The sequence below is a fragment of the Cnephaeus nilssonii genome (genome assembly GCF_951640355.1).
Source record: "Cnephaeus nilssonii genome assembly, chromosome: X".
NCBI lineage: Eukaryota > Metazoa > Chordata > Mammalia > Chiroptera > Vespertilionidae > Cnephaeus > Cnephaeus nilssonii.
The window spans coordinates 87678126-87696769 of NC_137071.1; the positions used below are offsets into that span (position 1 = coordinate 87678126).

Sequence of the window (18644 nt, forward strand, 5' to 3'; positions counted from 1 at the left end):
GCACATCCTACCTAATAAAATGGTAATATGTAAATTACCATCACTCCGCTACGCCCACGATTGGGCCAGAGGGAGGCGCAGGGGGCGGGACTCGGGGTGGCCGGAGTAGCCGATTGGGCCGGCAGGACGCTGAGCTCGTGTGCCAGTAGCAGCGCGAGCTCAGCATCTGCGCCATGGCTGTGCTGCAGAACAGAAGGGGCCTCTGGGGCTGTGAGCTCATGTCCCGCCACGGACCATCAAAAGCGGGGGAGCTGGGTGCCTGTCTGCTCCAGCACCAGGCCTTTCAGAAGCCTCCGCAGCGCCGGAGGCTTCTGAAAGGCCTGGTGCACCAGCGGACAGGCACCCAGCTCCCCCACGATCCAAAGCGAAAGCGTGTAGGGGACCCTACAGGTGCATGATTCAATCATGCACTGGGCCTCTAGTTAACAATAATACTCTACCACCCCTAGGAAAATGATTCATCCATATAAAAAGGCAGTTATATGTTCGTTACAGGTGCAATTTCAAAATTCTTCAGGGAATAGACATTGCTTAGGTGAAAAATAGAATCAAGGTTAGCAAAGAAGCCAAGTCGTTTTCCATTGTAATGTGACATGAAGTACTTAAATGGGTTAACGTATTAATGTGTGTTTATCTCTCTGTGTGTTTACATACACTCAGATGAATAGGTTGGCTAAATGTTTTAGAATAGAATCTATGCAGACACTCTGGGTATTTATCTCTAGACAGTGAAAAAAATATGAATGCCCCAGAAGAGATTAGCTAGAACTAATGTTACAAAATGATCTATGTCCTAAACTTTAGTAAATGCATTATTTTACAATTCAGCTCAGAAATAAAAACCAAATGCCTTTTTGAAGTTCAAAAACAGCATGGATTAAAAACACACACACACACACACACACACACACACACACACACACCTCACCGCAACATACAGAATTTTCCAAACAATACTATAAAAGCTTAACATTCAAGTAGCCCTGTCTTTTTTTTTTTTTTTTGTCTGATTGCAGTTTTCTTCCATTTTGATTTCTAAATTTCAGATTATTCTATGAGCCAGTCACAACACCGTGTGGACACACATTTTGTTTGAAATGTCTTGAGAGATGCCTAGACCACAATGCGAAATGTCCACTGTGCAAAGATGGTCTTTCACAGGTAAAATATTATTTCTTTTTGGTCGGATTGGCATTGGGTATTTAAGAGAGTGTCCTATTGGATCCCAAGCCACTGTACTGTGCTGGGGCAAAATACTCCCTTAGACCATCTATCTCTTTCTCCTGTCTTATAGTTACTCCTCCCCTCTCCACTTTGTCCTTCAGAAAAATGAGGCAACGTCTAGCTTTTTATGAACTGTTGGTAATGAAATAAGTTCATGTTGGAAACAAAAGTATTAAATTGATGATAAACATGGATCCTGGTTCTAATCCCATCATGGCACCCAATTCACTGTAATGTTGTGTGAATTTTATGTTCTCTCGGGGCTTGGACTTAGACGAGCCCTGATGTCCCTTTATTGTCAACATTTATACTGTGTGTGCTTTTAAAATTCTTTATTGTTGAAACTTTTACATATGTCTCCTTTTTCCCCCCATTGACCTCTCCCCGCCTGCTCTTGCCCCTCATATACTGTGGTTTGAAGAGATCACTCCTAAGGCTGCAGAAACCTCATGGACCTTCAATATGGTCCTTGTTCTGCCCCTCAGAAGCTGCTCTATTTATTAGCAGATCCTTGGCTACTTGAAAAACTCTGAAGCTTCTAGGTCCTCTAAAATGAATCACACAAATTGCCACCTTATTTTTCAAGTCAGCCTGATGGGATTTTCTTTAGCAAAAAGAACATCCAGGAGTCCATCTTGTTTTCCCTCCCTCAGGGACTTGTATGCCACATTTTACAATCAGCATTAATGTTGCTTGACCCCTGTCATCCCTGAGGAGAGGGTGGAGACACAAGACTACCTCTAGGTGAACGCAGGTCCAGAGAAGTCACATGTTGAGCTTTCCCAACACCCCAACTTTTAAATGAAGGGAATAGAGTGAAATAATCACACGGGACAACGTTGAGGGCATGATTGGGTTGGGGGAAGGGTCAGCATCATCCTTGCCTAGGTAAAGGGGTGAGATTTGCTGGCCTGATTGTATGTGAGAAGCCCATGGTCCTTATACTTAAATAATATGTTTGTGTTACGGTAACACTGCAACACTCAGATAAACAGAAAAAAGAAAAGTCTACCATTATGCTCTTCACCTGGAGAAAACTATTGTTAACGGTTTAGTATATGCCTTTCCTGGTTTTTGTTTGAGCATCAGCAGTCACCTCCTTCTTGGTTTGGCTACTTCCTGAGTCATTGCTTTACCCCAAGATCAGGACTGGGCAAATCAGGTGGTTCTCCTGCAGTCACACAGTGGCAGTGGCTGATAAGGCATCCTGGAGGCAGATGCTGTGGGGTCCCAGACTTAGGGGCTAGAAGATATTATCATCTATCACTTTGTTTTCACAAGGGTCACACTTACACCATTCCCAGAGAGATAAATATCTTATTCCAATCATATTCAGTGCAGAATAGACAAACATAGCCCATACTGGGAAAGGAGAAATTGTCTGAAGGTAGCAATTTTATACTCAGGAACTCCCACTGCTGGGCATGTGTGGGTAGCTTCCATAGTGAGCAATTCTCGGCAGATGTTTTATTGCCAGGTCCAAACAGTTTAATGCCCTGTACTTACAGATGCCTGGATTTGCATGTGATAGGGATGTTTGGGAGGAGAGTAATAGTGACAATTGAGCCTGAGTTCAGTTCTGAAATCATGGTTTATAACATAACTTCAGTGATAACTAGATGGTATATTTTTTTAAAAATCACCAGTATTTAGTTGTGTGTTTTTTTAAGATAGAGAACAAAAAAATATTTAGGCTTGAAATATCCAGAAGCCAAGCATTGGGATGGGGTGGGGGTGAGGCAGGGCAGGAAAGGATCAATGATTAAAAATTACTTTTTAGTTCTCTGAACCTTTTAACCATAGACATTCAGCATGTCTCAGATGGAGACTGTTTCTGTGAGCTTTCAAACACAATAATCAGAAAATGGAAAGGGAAAGATTTCTCCCCTCTTTTGACAAGAACATGATCTCGATTTCAGTGTTTTGAGAAAGCAGTGAGATTTTTAAAACATAAATGCAGGTCTTTTTCCCTTGTTAGAATATTTTTTCTAATTATAAGAATAATCAATTTCACTGAATTTATTAGGATGATATTGGTTAATAAAATTATATAGGTTTCAGGTGTACAATTCTATATCATCTGTATATTGTATTGTGGGTTCACCACCCAAAGTCAAGTCTCCTTCCATCACCATTTATCCCCCCTTTACCCTTTTCTACTTCCCCCACCCTTGCTTCCCCTCTGGTAATCACCATACTGTTGACTGTTCTAACACCCAGAGAATACATACATTATGATAGTATGAGCTGCTAATGTGTGGGCCCAAATTACTCCAATATGTGGGTAATTTGACTGTTCTACTGATTGCATAAGAAGTGCTTTGTGTTTTTCTGATGACTGCATAATATCTAATTGCCTCCTTCCTCATATAGTGCTTGGCATCAAGAAAGTACAGCAAAAACGTCATAATGGAAGAGCTAATAGCCAAATTCCTTCCAGAAGAACTCAGTGAACGAAAGAGGCTTTATGAAGAGGAAATGGAAGAACTTTCTAAGTATGTATATGCATGTTTCTATTTTCAGTTTTACTCATATCAGCTCATAGAGCTGAATGCACATTTCATCCTAACTCCTCATTCAGTGATACCATGTCAGTAGCTTGAAGTTGGCCATGGTGAGAGTATTTGCACCATGTAAATTGGCAAATTCTATAAACCAGGGATTCCCCCACCCCCAGAAAGTCAGTTGTTCAACATTTACCAGTACACTGGTGAAGAAGCATAAGCCAAACCACTGCCAGGTCAGATCTTGGCACTAGTAACTGGGTGCCACTGGCAGGAGTCAGTTGAAGTAGCTTGTGTCTAGAAGACTGTTTTCAAATACATAAGGAGGTGTTATGAGGTTAACAACTTTGGTGTCAGCCAGACCTGGGCTTATGACCCAGTTTTGCCACAAAGTGAATGTACTAGGCAAGTCACTTCACCTCTCTGGGCCTTAGTTTCCTCATCTGTAGTTTGGGGATGATAGTAGTTCTTACTTCATGGACTTGTTATGAGGATCAAATGAATTAGTGGCTAGTAAATACTTAATAAATGGTAATAGTAAGAGTGTTGTGTCCTCTGCCATGTACAGGTGATGAGAGGTGAAAGGTAGGGATGGGAATGCAAGTAGGGCTCCAGGTTCTCTGCCTGGCTGGAAGAACAGCTCACTTAGCGGACAAAGCAGGAGGCAATCACTAATTTCTGCCTCTCATACTGCTGTCCTCCTGTCTCAACCCCAATGGAATCCTCACAGTATTCTGGGGGTGAGGTTCCAGGTGGCAAAAACTGTTCTGGTTTTATGCCTGCCCTGTAGAGAACCATTTCTATACTGCCACCAACTTGTCTGAATGTCCTTCTCACTTTGAACAAGATGTTTTCCTGGGAAGCTAGAAATTAAATCCTTTTTTCCCCCTCATTGATTTATATTACATCTACTCAGGGCATCTTTATCTTTATTTCTGATTCCTAAGTTTGTCTTGAATCTCTCTGAGCCCTCCTCTCGAATATTATTTAATGTCTTGAGAAAGCAGTGAGATTATTAACAAAAACTGGAATATACTATAGAGAAATATATTACATTTCTATTTAAAGGCATCCTAAACTTAATCCTTTTGAGATTTGGGCAAATGGTCTTATACCTATTGATAGGTTCAGCTGTTCTTATATTGGATTTATTAGACAAATAAGAGAACAGGGTCTAGGAGGAGCCGGCCCAGTTGGTGATACCCCCTCAGGCTTTGTGTCTGAACCTTCATGGCACTTGTTAAGGGCAAACTCCTGGGTCCTGATTCCATAGCTGGTGCACAAGGGTCTCTGGGGGCGTTGCAGCCTGCTAGTCTGGATATAAGGGCCCTCAGTGATCCTGCTGCACAGGTGTATTTGAGCATCACTAGGCTAAATTACTCCCACCTCCCATTGCTCCCTCCTCCTCCCAGCTGGGCCTGCCATGCAGACTTCTAGGGGATTTGCAAATTTGAGGTGCTCATGGTGACTCTGTAGAGAATGTCCCACCATTGCTCTGGAGATCTGGGCCCACTTATACCACCAGTACCCTTCCCCATACTGCCAGCAAGACACCTGGAGAGATTGTTGAGTGGACAGCATGAAAGAAGAAAAAAATATGAAGTATAACTGTCACCTACCATGTTAATATACTAGATAGAGAACTTTAGCCAAATTAGATTGTGCAGAATGTCCATTTTTACCTCAGCCCTTAGGCTAACCCCATCATGGGACTCAGTCCACAGCATCAGGTGCATTTCAGTACTTTTTATCAGCCATAAAAACTTGATGTTTCCGTCCAACCAGCATGGCTCAGTGGTTGAGCGCTGACCTATGAACCAGGAGGTCACAGTTCAATTCTCGGTCAGAGCACATGTCTGGGTTGTGGGCTCGATCCTCAGTGTGGGTTGTGTAGGAGGCAGCTGATCATTGGTTCTCTCTCATCATTGATGTTTCTATCTTTCTCTCCCTCTTTTTTCCTCTCTGAAATCAATAAAAATATATATTTTAAAACAACAACAACAACAACAAACACTTGATGTTTCCTTACTTTCCTGTGGGGGAACCACATGGTGACATGTGACCAGCCTTTCTGTGTTGTGCTCCATTGCATTGAGAATCGTGTCATTTACTCTTCCTTACAGCTTAAATAAGAATGTGCCTATTTTCGTGTGTACTATGGCCTATCCCACCGTTCCTTGTCCCCTACACATATTTGAGCCTTGCTACCGTCTGATGATTCGTAGATGCATTGAGACAGGCACAAGACAGTTCGGCATGTGCCTTGGAGATCCTGTCAAGGGGTAAGTGAGGAGCTATGTGAGTCAAGGAAGGTGGGTGGAGGAAGTTTTTGGTTTTCCTTAGGGCTTTTCCAGGAGGTTGGGAGGTACAGCTCAGGAGACTTAGCCAGGTCATGACCATAGGCATTTGTAAGGATCAGGGTTCCTCTAGCTCCTAGTTCAGTATGTGAGAGGCTGCCTATTTAAAGGAACCTCAGGATAACTCTTTTGTTAAGTGGGTGGCATATACTATAAAACTTATTTTGAGGGTGGGCTCTGGAGTCAAATTGCCTGCGTTCATGTTTTGGCTTCAGCCTTGGAACAAGTTTGACTTTGGGCAAGTTACTTAACCTTTTTTGTGACTCAGTTTCCTTATCTAAAAAATGGGTATAATTAGAATGCCTACATCATTGGGTTTGTTGGAATGATTTGTGAGTTAATAATGCACACAAAGCACCGAGCATAGTATCATAGCACATAGAATGTACTCAATAAATACCAGCAGTTATATTAATACATTAAGATTTTTTTTCACACAGGCACAGCCTGTTGTATAGCTGTGGCTATAGATCCTGGGACAGGTGAATAGGCAGAAGTCCCTTGAGGCACAGCATAGTGTAGAAATGGCTTGGTGAGGCCAGGGAAACAACTCATGGAGATTTCCATTTCTTGACTTTATTTCCAATAAACAGGTTTGCAGAATATGGCTGCATCCTAGAGATCAGAAATGTTCAGTTCTTTGCTGATGGCCGCTCAGTGATTGACAGTGTAGGCAAGAGGCGCTTCAGGGTCCTTCGTCAGGACCAGCGGGATGGCTACAACACAGCCGATATTGAATATATTGAAGACCAAAAGGTAAGGGTGGCTAGTGCCAAGAATCCCAAAGCCAGGTTATTCCTGTGGCTTGGCAGATGGAGATGGTTGCAAAAAGATCCCTTAGCATCTTTGGGGGGCTTGGGATTTCTCATCAAATTGGTGCCACAACATTGAATGCTGCCGATTGTCATTGGGTTGTAGAGTGGCAGTGAGAGCACTTCCCCCCCCCCCCCCCCCCCGTCCTGGCTCTCCCTGCTTAGTTGCTGAGTTACATTCGTGGATAAGAAATGTCAAGCCAGACCAACCCTTGGGCCCATTCAGCTAAGAGTTAGGTCTCTGCCAGGGGTACCAAAGGATAGATCTGGAGCAGGGTCTACACATGTGTATTGCTTTATCGATTTATTTATATTTTAAAATGTTTTCTTTTGAGATAATTATAGATATTCACACATGCATTTGTATTTCAAAATGGGCAACCTGGCTAAGAGCTCTTCCCAATAATACATCATCTCTAAGGCAGGAAGATGACATGTCCAGTTAATCCTTTGTTTTCTGGACTAATGGGCAGAAGAGGAGATGAACCTGTGTTCATTTATACTTACAGTCAGTACGTAGGACACTATTAATAAGTATTTGATCAATGAAAAAAAATATATTCAACTTGGAAGATAAAGTTATAAAGTGAGACACAGGCACATTCGTGTCTCTCTTACCAGTAAGAAATGAGAAAGCAGATGTCAAAAATGAAAAGGATAGAGGCATAAGCCAGCATAACCTAGTTTAAGATCAAGCCTCCACTCAGGCCAGTTTGCATTTCTGGTTTTCTATATGTGTTGCTGTTTCAGCCAGTCTGCCCAGCCAAATCTTTCTCCTTCCTCCACCCTCAGCAGTATTTACACAGTCCATCATCTGGCTGAGGAGCCTTTCACATTCCACACAAGAGAAAGCTGGGTGGGTGAGCCTTCCCATAGGGGGACAGGATGGATGCTCAAAAAGACTCAGGTACCAATAGTGGCTCTAGGAGTGATGGAGAAGGTACAGAATGTTTCACTTCCACTTTGATACTTTCAGGTTCTAGGAGAGGATTGTGCTGAACTCATGGGATTACATAACTGTGTCTATGAACAAGCATCATCATGGTTTCATTCGCTCAAAAATTCTCTTAGGAATCGGATAATCAATCACTTTGGTCCAATGCCAGACAAAGATGCGGATCCTCAGGTATATAAAGTGTCTCTTTGTAATCAGTTGCCCCCAGCAGATGAGAGAGCCTAAGGTTTGTGATTAGATGGATGTGTGGTCATCTAGCAAATCAAATGCATGGAGCAAGATGGATCTAATCTGGTATTGTGTGGCTGGGCATTAGGCATCAGGGGTAAGACCAAAAGGACCCCAGGTCAGAATTCCAGGAACTAAAGTACAGCAGTAAGAACGTGGATCCAAGACAGGTTTTGACAGATAAGTCAGGTGAGAGATGGGAGCACAGACACCATCAACAGGAGAACCTCGAGAGGGAGTCCAGATTCACACCATGGTAATGTGTTCAGGTGACAAGATTCACATAAAGGCCAGGCTTAAGAGAAGGGTATCCTGGAAGCTGAGATCAAAGGCTGCCACTTCCAGGGAGCTTCATAACTGTCTCCCTCCCCGCCACCACCAACACCCACATTGTTTCAGGAGCTAGGAAATAGGGCCAGCTATCCTAGCCAAATATTTCCCCACAATCACCTTTCCCACATTCTGAGCTGGCTCTCCTATATCATCACCTCCCCCCAGAACTTTCTGGATTCTTTGCTTACACACATTCCTGACTCTCTCACAATAATAAAATAGAATATGTGTATTCTGATGTCCCTGCCAAAAGACTAGTCCTACTTACCTCTCTAGCTGTGTGAGCTTGGGTAAGTCCCTTCCCCTTTCTCCACTTTTCTCCCATCTTTGAACTGAAGCGGATAGATGAAGAGATCTCTAAATTCTTTCTTTCTCTTGCATCCTGAGGCTTTAAAAAACCAGCCTGTTCCTACTGGGCTGAAATGTCTTGCTCTCTCCAGACCACAAAGGTGGCTCCCTTTCCCCATGAAAAAGCATCATGAATGTTGAAGGGAGAAAGGCCAATTAGTGCTTCCCAATAAATAACCCAGTTCCTCGCTCTGGGATACTGTGACTCAGGACTACAGCAGAGCTCTGAGCAAGCTCATGATAGAACTTAATGTTCCCTTTCACCTTCTGGAAAGCATTCTCCCCGGGTCAGGCAGAAGATAGCGATCAGCAATGATAACAGCATCTTCTACCAGAAAGAAAAAAAAACAACACATGCTACAGAGTGATTCATAAAGGCTCAGTAACAGAAAGCTGAAACTTGGGGTTTCATTTCCTTTTTTATTGGGACTGTTATTGTGTTGCTTTGCCAGCAGCAGCACTAGCAAACAAACAAACAAAAAGCCAAAATTACATCCAGTTTGATCCAGTCAGTGCGGCAGCTCCAGTGGTACCATTAATAAAAATGTTCTAAGTTTCGGGGGAAGGCTTCTTAGAAACAGACACAGATATTAACATCAGGTTAATTATCCTGGGAAAGAAAGTTCAGAATATGTCCATCTAATCTTCAAAACTGATAATAGGAGGGAGAGTATATTACAGACTGCAGTGAGGGACAAAAATGAATCCAAATGAAGCTGGAGACACAGAGAAGCCAAGAGGGCAGTGAGGTTTGGGGCATAATTAAGTGAACCAATTTGGAGGCAGATAATCCCACATGTAGGTAATTTGACCAGAATGTGGTTCACTACAGTCCTAAAACCAGCCTTCAGAAAATTGGGGGCAGAAAGCTCCTTTCGGGCTTAGTCGGAGAGAAGTCACCAATGTCTAAAATGCATGCCTGGGCAGCTGCTGACAAACAAAATTTTGGTGAAGGGTTTGTGTGGGATGGGAAAGGTCTTTAGTGAAAGGATACATTTCACTAAATGTATCCTGGGCACAGGATACATTTCTTATGGGAATGCGTTTTATTTTTATTATTATTTGTATTATCTTTGTTGTTGAAAGTATTACAGATGTCTCCTTTTTGGAATTTTTGTGAAGTGGGATTGTTGGGTTTTGGGGCTATGCATCATAGGCTTAGTTTCAGGAGAGAAGCTAATTGTAACTGTGGCCCTATATAGTGACATAGCATATATGGACTATAGTGCCTTCAGCCAGAAGCAGGGAAATGAAGTGAGTTAAGAGACATGCAAAGCCTAAGGGGTCATGGAAATTGAAGGCCCACAAGCTGCATGCATCAGTATGAAGGATCTTAAATAGAATCTTAGAAGAGGAAGAGACTGAGTAGTGGATATTCCAGCTTGTCAAATCACACTGGCTAGAAAGTATAGTGAATCTGTTAGGATACTGATTTGCTTCCTTTAACAACTACCAAAAATATCTAGCTTAAACAAGATAGCAGGCATATATGTCCTGGAGGCCTAGGGCAGCTCTGTTCTATGAGATCACTCCATCCTTACAGGTTTCATCCTCACAAAGCTCTACCATCCTTTGACTGTTGCCCTTGTCCTCCTGATCACCATGTCCATGTTCTAGCTAGGGGAAAAGGAGAGAAGAGGAAGGTGGAGGCCATGTGCCCCCTTCCTAGGGCATGCATGACCCAGAAGTCACACATATCACTTCCCTTTACATCTAATTTGCCAGAACTTTGTCTGATGGCCTCACCTAGCTGCAAGGGAGGCTGAAAAATGTTGTCTTTTTCTGGGTGGCTATGTATCCAGCTAAGATAAGGGGAAATAGATACAGGGGCAATTATCAGTCTCTGCTACACACAGAAGCAGTTTCACCTGGGATATTTACCTTGCTACTTTGAAAACCTGCACACTGATGTCAATTCCACAGGAATAAGATGAAATCATTTTGTTTCTCTGTTGCAGATTAACCCAAATGGTCCAGCCTGGTGCTGGTGGATATTAGCAGTTCTGCCACTGGAAAGCCGTGCTCAGCTTCCGTTCCTAGCAATGAGGTCCTTGAAGGATAGACTGAATGGCATTCGGCGCATCCTCGCCTTTATAGCACGAAACCAAAACTAGTGAGAGTGGATTGATGAAGAGGAATTTTCACCCTCTCTACTGCCTAGGGGAGTCATCTTGTAAATATATCTAATTGCAATAACATCTTAACTGAAGGAAGTATCAAATAGAGGCATTACCCTGCTGTTGATTACAGAGAGAAATTCAGTTGAAAGACCAAAGAATATGACTTGTTAGAAACTTTCTGTGTTAAGATATTTCTTGACACGCTGCACAACTATACCCACAGCAGAGGTGTTCAAGAGCCCAGAAAAAAATTGCTTTTGACATAAAATTTTCTGAAAGATTTAAAGTGGTTTTGCTTTAATTCTCTTTCATCAGTGAATGACTGTGTGATTGAAATGTGAAGCAAAGATACTAATAATGTTGCTGCATTATTTCACTGACTTGAGGTCCTATTCCAAATAGTTCAGGTTTTATAAAGCATTGTATAAAATAATATTTATACTCCTTTCTGTTTTAATAATTTATTTTTTGCACTACTGTATCCTTTTTTCTACATGTATGTTTGTAACTATTTAAGTGTACATTACTGAATTCACTTGCTTTATTTATTGATATAGTTAACCATGTAACTAGAAGGAAGTAACAATACTAGAAATGTGCCATTTTTGCTTTAACCATTTTTTACTAGGTTTGATCCCAGTTCTTAAACCATTTTTGTATCTATCCAATTGGATGCTTAAAATAACAGTATAAAATACTTAAGGGATTTGAAGTAACAATACTAGAAATGTGCCATTTTTGCTTTAACCATTTTTTACTAGGTTTGATCCCAGTTCTTAAACCATTTTTGTATCTATCCAATTGGATGCTTAAAATAACAGTATAAAATACTTAAGGGATTTGCCATAGATTGTAGAATAAGCCAGGATAAAGTAAAACCATCCATTTTCTATGTGTTATACAGAGCAAGGCTGAAGGAATTATTTTTCTAGAATGAAGCAATGAGTCAGAAGAGTGTCCTTTATTGCATACATTTATCTGGGAGATCTAATTCTGTGTTTCTAATCTCTCCCCAGTTCAGTTAGGAATGGGCTTTTTAGGCAAGATAATAATTAACCCTTCTAAGGAAATGGTTTTCAGTTTGGCATGTCACAGTGAGTCCCAACTAGCCTCCATACTCTGCCTCTTTTCAGGGTTCTGAGGGCCACAGCCTGGCCAGCATGCGTGGAAATACTAGATGAAGGACTGTCCATTATGAAAAGTGCAAAGAAGCTGGTAGAAAAGGTAAAATGCTTAAAAAAAAACCCAAACTATCATTTTGGTTTTTTAATATTTTCAAAGGAACCAAAAAGCTAATTCATGATTTTATCTAGCAATTGCCTTTCCTCCTAGTTGCATTGGGCCAAAGATTTCAATATAGGGAAGAATGGTGGGTAAGGAGGTAAGAGTGAGCCCTGGTTTAGCTTGCTTTAGAGTTAGTGTGGTTCCTTTAGTGCCAGGAAAACCTGAAAAATGGCGTATGTATGGGAGTGTTATAATGACGAGTGAAAAGATTAGGGCAGGGAAGAAGTGAATCATGCCATTTGTACATTTAAGAAAATGACCATCCTCCTCTACCCTATGATTCAGAACTGCAGCAGTGCATTGTTTACTTGAAGCCTGTCCATTCTGTTAAGGTGAGAGGTTAATGCCTCAAGAAATCACTGACTTCTTGTATCACCACCTGTGGCCAGAAACAGAAAAGGCAGAATGAGATAATCTGCACTTTCTTAATGGATGCTATGTTGTCAGAGCATCATGTTACCAGGTTTAATGTTTGGAGCCAGACTGGGCTGATGAAGAATGGAAGGACAGGCATGGATACTGCCCAAGCAAAAGCTGCAAGACTCCAGGAGCATTATATTACAGACTACCCCTCCAACTTGGTGCACACCATGTGGTCATAACAGTTTCCTATTATCTAGTATAAATGTAACCCCCCCCCCCAAAAAAAAGGGTCATAAGCATCTCCACTTGATAGATGTGTTACTTTTGTGATTTAACTTTTTTTTTTGTGAGCCCCCGTTTTCTCATCTGGCAAATAGTAATGATAAATACCACATATAGAGTTGTTATGAACATCAAATTAGGTAATATATGTAAACCAATTAGCAGGTTGCCTAGCATATAGGAGACACTCAACAAATAATAGATATGATTAGATTATTCATTGTTACGGAATTTCTTCAGGGCCCTATATTTGCATATAATGCTATCTTTATTCACAATACCCATTTCTAGCCCCTTTAAACTCAGTTGCACCACTAAGTATTGTACCATAATCTGATGCTTTACAGATAGTTCCTTTTGGGGTCAAGTCTGTTTTGGAAAGTGAGAAGACTTAGAAAACAAATAAGGCTCAGGGATAAAGGAGAATTCTGAGTCAGCAAATTTTTCTTATTTCAATAGAGTTAAAATGTAGTATTGTTTGGAGATCTAAAATTTCTAATTAAATGGAAGCCTTAAGTTTTAGCTCCATTAGAATAACCAACTCATCACTCCTTGCTCTCCAAAATGTATTGAAAATCTTGGCTATGCCAGGGTGAGTGAATTTTACAATCTATGACTTTTGTGCTTAGGTCATTGTATTTCTTTATGCTGCCCCAACAAAAATGTATTGAGAACCTACTACGTACCAGGTACTGAGCCAGGTGATTTCACATACATGAGCCTGTTAAATTATTTTATTTCTCACATCTGCCCTGTGAGATCACATCGTCTCCATATTGGATGAGAAAGCTGAGGCTCTGCAATGTTAAATACTTTGCCTAAGTAACATACACTGAGTGGCCAGATTATTATGATCTCTGAATGCATAGTAATCTGGCCACTCAGTGTATATCCTATATAATAAAGGCTAATATGCAAATTGTCCCCTCGACCAAGAGTTCGACCAGCAGGCAAGCCAGCCAACCACCCATGTCCCCTCCCCCTGGCTAGGCTGGCCGGACCCCACCCATGCACAAATTCATGCACCGGGCCTCTAATATATATATATACTGAGTGGCCAAATTATTATGCATTCAGAGATCATAATAATCTGGCCACTCAGTGTAGTCAGCCAGTAAGTAGCCAAGCTTGTTATTGAACCCATTATTTTGCAGATTTTTAACATTTTAAATAGTTTGTGTTATGCATAATTTTATTAAATAGACATGACAATCAACTCAAAAGCACCCCAGAAACTCACAGTGGGAAGTTGCAGGTTAAGTAAAATTAAATTACCCAACATATTTTTACTTAATCTAGGTAGAAAGGGAAGTTTGGATTTTTAAAATAAAATTCCAAACCATAGAATGCTTCATGTTAAGTGAGTACTTACCTCCAGCAAATGTAGATCTTGACAAGGAAAAATTTTACTTTGCTCTCAGTAGCTTAGATACACATTTGGGTGGTTTTACAGCAAGCTTTTGTTTTAGTAGTGGTGGAAGGCAGGATGCAAGGCTCAGCCTTGGCTTTCTTTGGGAGCTACTTGAGCAGGGTAATTAGTTAGACGTGACCATTTTCACCTCTTATGAGTTGATTTTGCAGCAAAGTTTAGGAATGAAGATTATACAGAGACATAAAGCTAAATTTAGACCAGAAGGAAAAGACTTCTCCTTGGTAGACAGTGCCATTTATTTGGTTAGGTTTTCCTGTCTATTGGACCCAGTCTTTTTCTAATAGATTAGTGTGTGTGTGTGTGTGTGTGTGTGTGTGTGTGTGTGTGTGTGTGTACACTAGGTACCAGGCAAACATGCCTTTCTGCTTTGTACTGTATTACTGCTGCTAGCTAACAAACAGCAAAATGTAGAAAATTGAATCTGATAAAATTAATTTTCGGTAGACAACTCAGAAAAAAAAAAAAGAGTGATCTCCCCTGGCTTGGGGGTTGGGGGCAGGGAACTGAGTATTTCAAAAATTTGCCTTTCCTGAAGGCTGACTGCTTGTAGATCTGTGGGGCTAGTCAAATCACTGCACATGGGGCACTTCCAGCTCTGCCTGTGGAGCTTGCATGGGTTCAGATAATCCCGTGTGACTGGCTATTGGAGCAATGGAGCTCCTGAGGCTGGCTCACAGCACCCAGAGGTCTCTTAACTGTCAACAGGTTGCACACTGTTGATGGGCTGGAATCCACTGGGGACTGTGATTCCCTAAGCCAACTCTATTTTCAAGATGGAGTTTTATTCAGGGACTTATTCCTTGAGTTCCCAACATGCTGACTTTGCATCCATTCTCATTTACCAAGGCAGAATCATAGCAGAGGTATGGATCATCTAAACATGCAAATAGAAAGCAGCTGAAATAATGGATAAGGACAGATTTTTCAGCCAGTTCTCCAGCTTGTGGATTTTTCCCCTGAATTAAAAAATACATATAATAGTAATGGTTAGAATATTCAATTTTTTTACAGGCAGAATTTTTTTTATTGAGGTTTTAATTTATGATCAAAGACAGGTCGGAAAAGCAACTGGCTGCATGGGCTGCAATTTGTGGCCCTCCCTGAATGCAGAGAGGAAGAAGGAAAAAGAGCTGTGTAAAATGTATGTGTTCAATTCCTCCAAGAATGATAGCTTGCGCCATTCAACTATTTTATAATCTGGGTTATGCACATCCAGAGGTGAAATGAAGACATTTTCACTAACAACTGGGTATTTGCAAATGCACTAAGTTTACCTTGAGAGAGAAGTGCCTGTAATCTCTGTTCCTGGTGTCATTTTGAAGATTTGCTTCATGATTTTGTAGCCTTTTAAAAATTTGTCACAGCAAATGTGATAAACAAGTTTACAAAGCAACACTGTAGCTTACACATCATTTTAAAAGTTGTTTAACAGGCATCTATTGTCAGTGCAACAACAATAAACAAAATAAAAGGAAAGCAAATAGGTCAACGTGGAATCATAGGATTATCTTAGATAAACTAGTTCCATCATTTTATGCAATTCTCAGTAATGCCAGGAGCAAAATATCAAGCAACCCATTGAAACAGCGGCAAAAATGTCTGTTATTCCAGTTGTTTGTTGAGCAGCCATTTTACTCTCATACTATAATGAACTGAAAGGAGAATTAAGATAATGCTTTTTTTTTCCTGCCATATTGCTATTCAACTACCTCTATATGCTTGATTTCTCTTTAAGATTTTCTTTCCTCCAAATCCGTACAAAGAAAAGTTTCAGCTCATCTATGTTGCAATAACAATGTAATATAGACAGTCTCTGTAAAAGCTGTTTATTCATTAAAAAATGTTTTCTATTGTCTCACTTTGTATCTAACCTAGCTCCACCTATATGTTAGGGCAAATGTTACCCAAAATACTTTAATTTTGTTGGAAGCCGAATACAAAGGAAAACTGTTAAAACATCTATTTTGTTCGTGTTCTTATTGGTTGTAATATTTTTGACCAGAAGATCTTTCAAGGAAATAGGCCTGCACTCAGATAGCAAGCTCTTTGTGACAGTGAGGAAGATGTGAGCTGATTAATGTGTTCTGAAAACCTGGCTATAGATTAATTGGTTTTAAAAATGTACCAGAAAGGCTTTTTGTTAAAAAAAAAATTATGCTGAAGAATTTTGACAATAATTTACTCCCAGTTTATTTGTAAATCCATTCATATATTGGGTTTGCTTAAAGCAGAGCACACTACCTACTCTGTTTTCTTTAGCATTATAAAAATGTTTATGAAAGCTAATTACACATTTTAATTTTAGTTAAACAGTTTCTCAACAATAGGCTAAAGCTAAGGCCCAAAGTGTGAATCTTTCGACAGGAAAATTGGTAACATTGACTGGGACAGTGAACAATATTGACCAAACTGATTCTAGTAAGAGAGTTTAGCAACAACTCATCTTATTTCCAGGACCCATTTTATCCTATGCCACTGACAGCTTTATACAGGTTCTATTTTACCACTGAAGAAACAAATTACATGGGAGTGGGACAATTAAAAAAAATGAAATGATAGAAAATTCCACTTGGGCTGGACCTTATTCTTTGTAAAAGGATATTTTGGGTAATTGAGAAAAATCCAAACTCCTCCCCAACTAGGTCCCAGAGGGAATGCTTGGCTCTGTTGGATGTTGCCTTTCTGTGCCCAGTCTGCCACATTCCGGCTCTCATGGGATAGTATACACTCTGGTCAAAGGAGCAATCTTCCCTCCAAAGCAGTTCATCTGCCCAGAATGCTGGCATAACTCTCTCTGGAGAACTGTGTTGGATCATCTAAAAATGTCTTGTTTGCAGTTGTCCCCTAAGCCTTGAGCAAAGCCAAAGACACTTTGTTTCCTCTCCTTTGGATCCACTCTGGCAAATTTCAGTTGTCTAGAGCCAAAGATGCCTCTCTGGAAAGAACTTCCAGTCTCAAAATGAGATAGGAGCAAGAGAAGGGAAGGGAAAATGCCCTAGGCTCACAGGCTTCCAGATATTTAAACTTTCCCTTCTGCTCTTACGTTTGATTTCTTCACTCTCAGGAGGGGCTCAGGTAGGATGGAAAGGGGCTGGTGGCAATACTCCCCAACATTGGCTTCTTCCTGGTCAAGGCAGAAAGTACAGGAGCACTGACTAGATCTCTAAGCCCACTTCCTCCTCTCTTTCCAGTTTTCTGTTACTGGTTTTCCCATTTCAACCGATGTTCGTGCTGACTGGCCATCCAAGTTTACTGTCCTCTTACACACATGGGTTAGCAAATGTTGCATTAGAAAGCCCTGAAAACATCTTTCCTCCACTTACTCAAGTGATCCCTTCCAAACCTGCCTTCAGAACACTGCCTATCTTCCAGTACGTCGATAGCAACAATTTTTGGATGCTACAAGTGTAACAAAATTAAGTCCCAAAATAATCCACTTACCCTAAATCCAGTTTTGCTCTAAAAATCTTACTTCTCTTGGATTTTAGAGGCGCATTATGGGAATATTCAACACAGTCATGGGAACAGGGGATATCGCTGCCCCTTTGGTCCATCAGGATGCTATGGCTATTTCTAGCATGTAACTTCATTTCCAGGACCACGTGCTCCTCCTACAAGCCCAAATGAGCACTTTCATCAGAGAACCAGTAGTTAGGTTGGGGGAACATTATATCCACAAATGAAGTTAAGACTTTCCATTTTAGACAGTGTACAGAAATGAGTACCAGTTGGAGGGAGGGAAGGAGGCAGAGAATGATTGTGGGAATGGATAATCATGATAACCGAAGTGGTACCCTTTTCACCTTCTGGGCAGAACTTCATGCATCCTCTTCCCCTACTGACTGGGTTTGATCCATCCCAATTGGGAATGTCACTTATGCTCACACCAAAACTGCAGTCATGTCTTCAGGAAATATGTCATGTTCTTACACTCCTAGGCAGCCAAAGGCCCAGCTAATATTTGTTGAGTATTCACTCTGTGCCAGGCTCTTTGCTATGAGTAGATCCCAATTCCCATGTTGTAGGTGAGTAAATTGCAGCACAGGGTGGTTGTGATTTGTATGAGCATGCGGATTAAAACATAGGAAGTCTGATTGCAGAGACTGCACTCTTTTTTTCCTTTTTATTGGATTTATTGGACCCTGGTTAACAAAATTATACAAGTTTCAAGTGCACAATACCACAATACATCTCTGTATATTGTGTTCACCACCCCAAGTCAAGTCTCCTTCCATCACCATTTATCCTCCCTATAACCTCCCCCACTTCCCCCATCTCCCCTCCAGCCCATCTTGCCTGCCCGGGGAATCACCACACCATTGTCCCTGTCCATGAGTTTTTTTCTCTTTTTTCTCTTTTGCTCAATCCCTCCACTTCCCACCCACCCCTCATCTCCACCCTG

General features: G+C 41.1%; 1 protein-coding gene across 3 annotated transcripts in view; it reads left to right on the forward strand.

The window, feature by feature from the left end:
* Nucleotides 1-16160, forward strand: part of LONRF3 (LON peptidase N-terminal domain and ring finger 3) — a 40696-nt gene extending 24536 nt beyond the window's left edge. For all 3 annotated transcript variants that reach the window (XM_079764479.1, XM_079764477.1, XM_079764478.1), the window contains 6 exons: nt 1047-1161; nt 3598-3719; nt 5852-6010; nt 6679-6841; nt 7874-8023; nt 10720-16160. In XM_079764479.1, the coding sequence (XP_079620605.1) occupies nt 1047-1161; nt 3598-3719; nt 5852-6010; nt 6679-6841; nt 7874-8023; nt 10720-10875 (865 nt within the window). In that variant the 3' untranslated portion in view covers nt 10876-16160. The remainder of the gene's footprint in view (nt 1-1046; nt 1162-3597; nt 3720-5851; nt 6011-6678; nt 6842-7873; nt 8024-10719) is intronic.
* The last annotated feature ends 2484 nt before the right edge of the window (nt 16161-18644 follow it).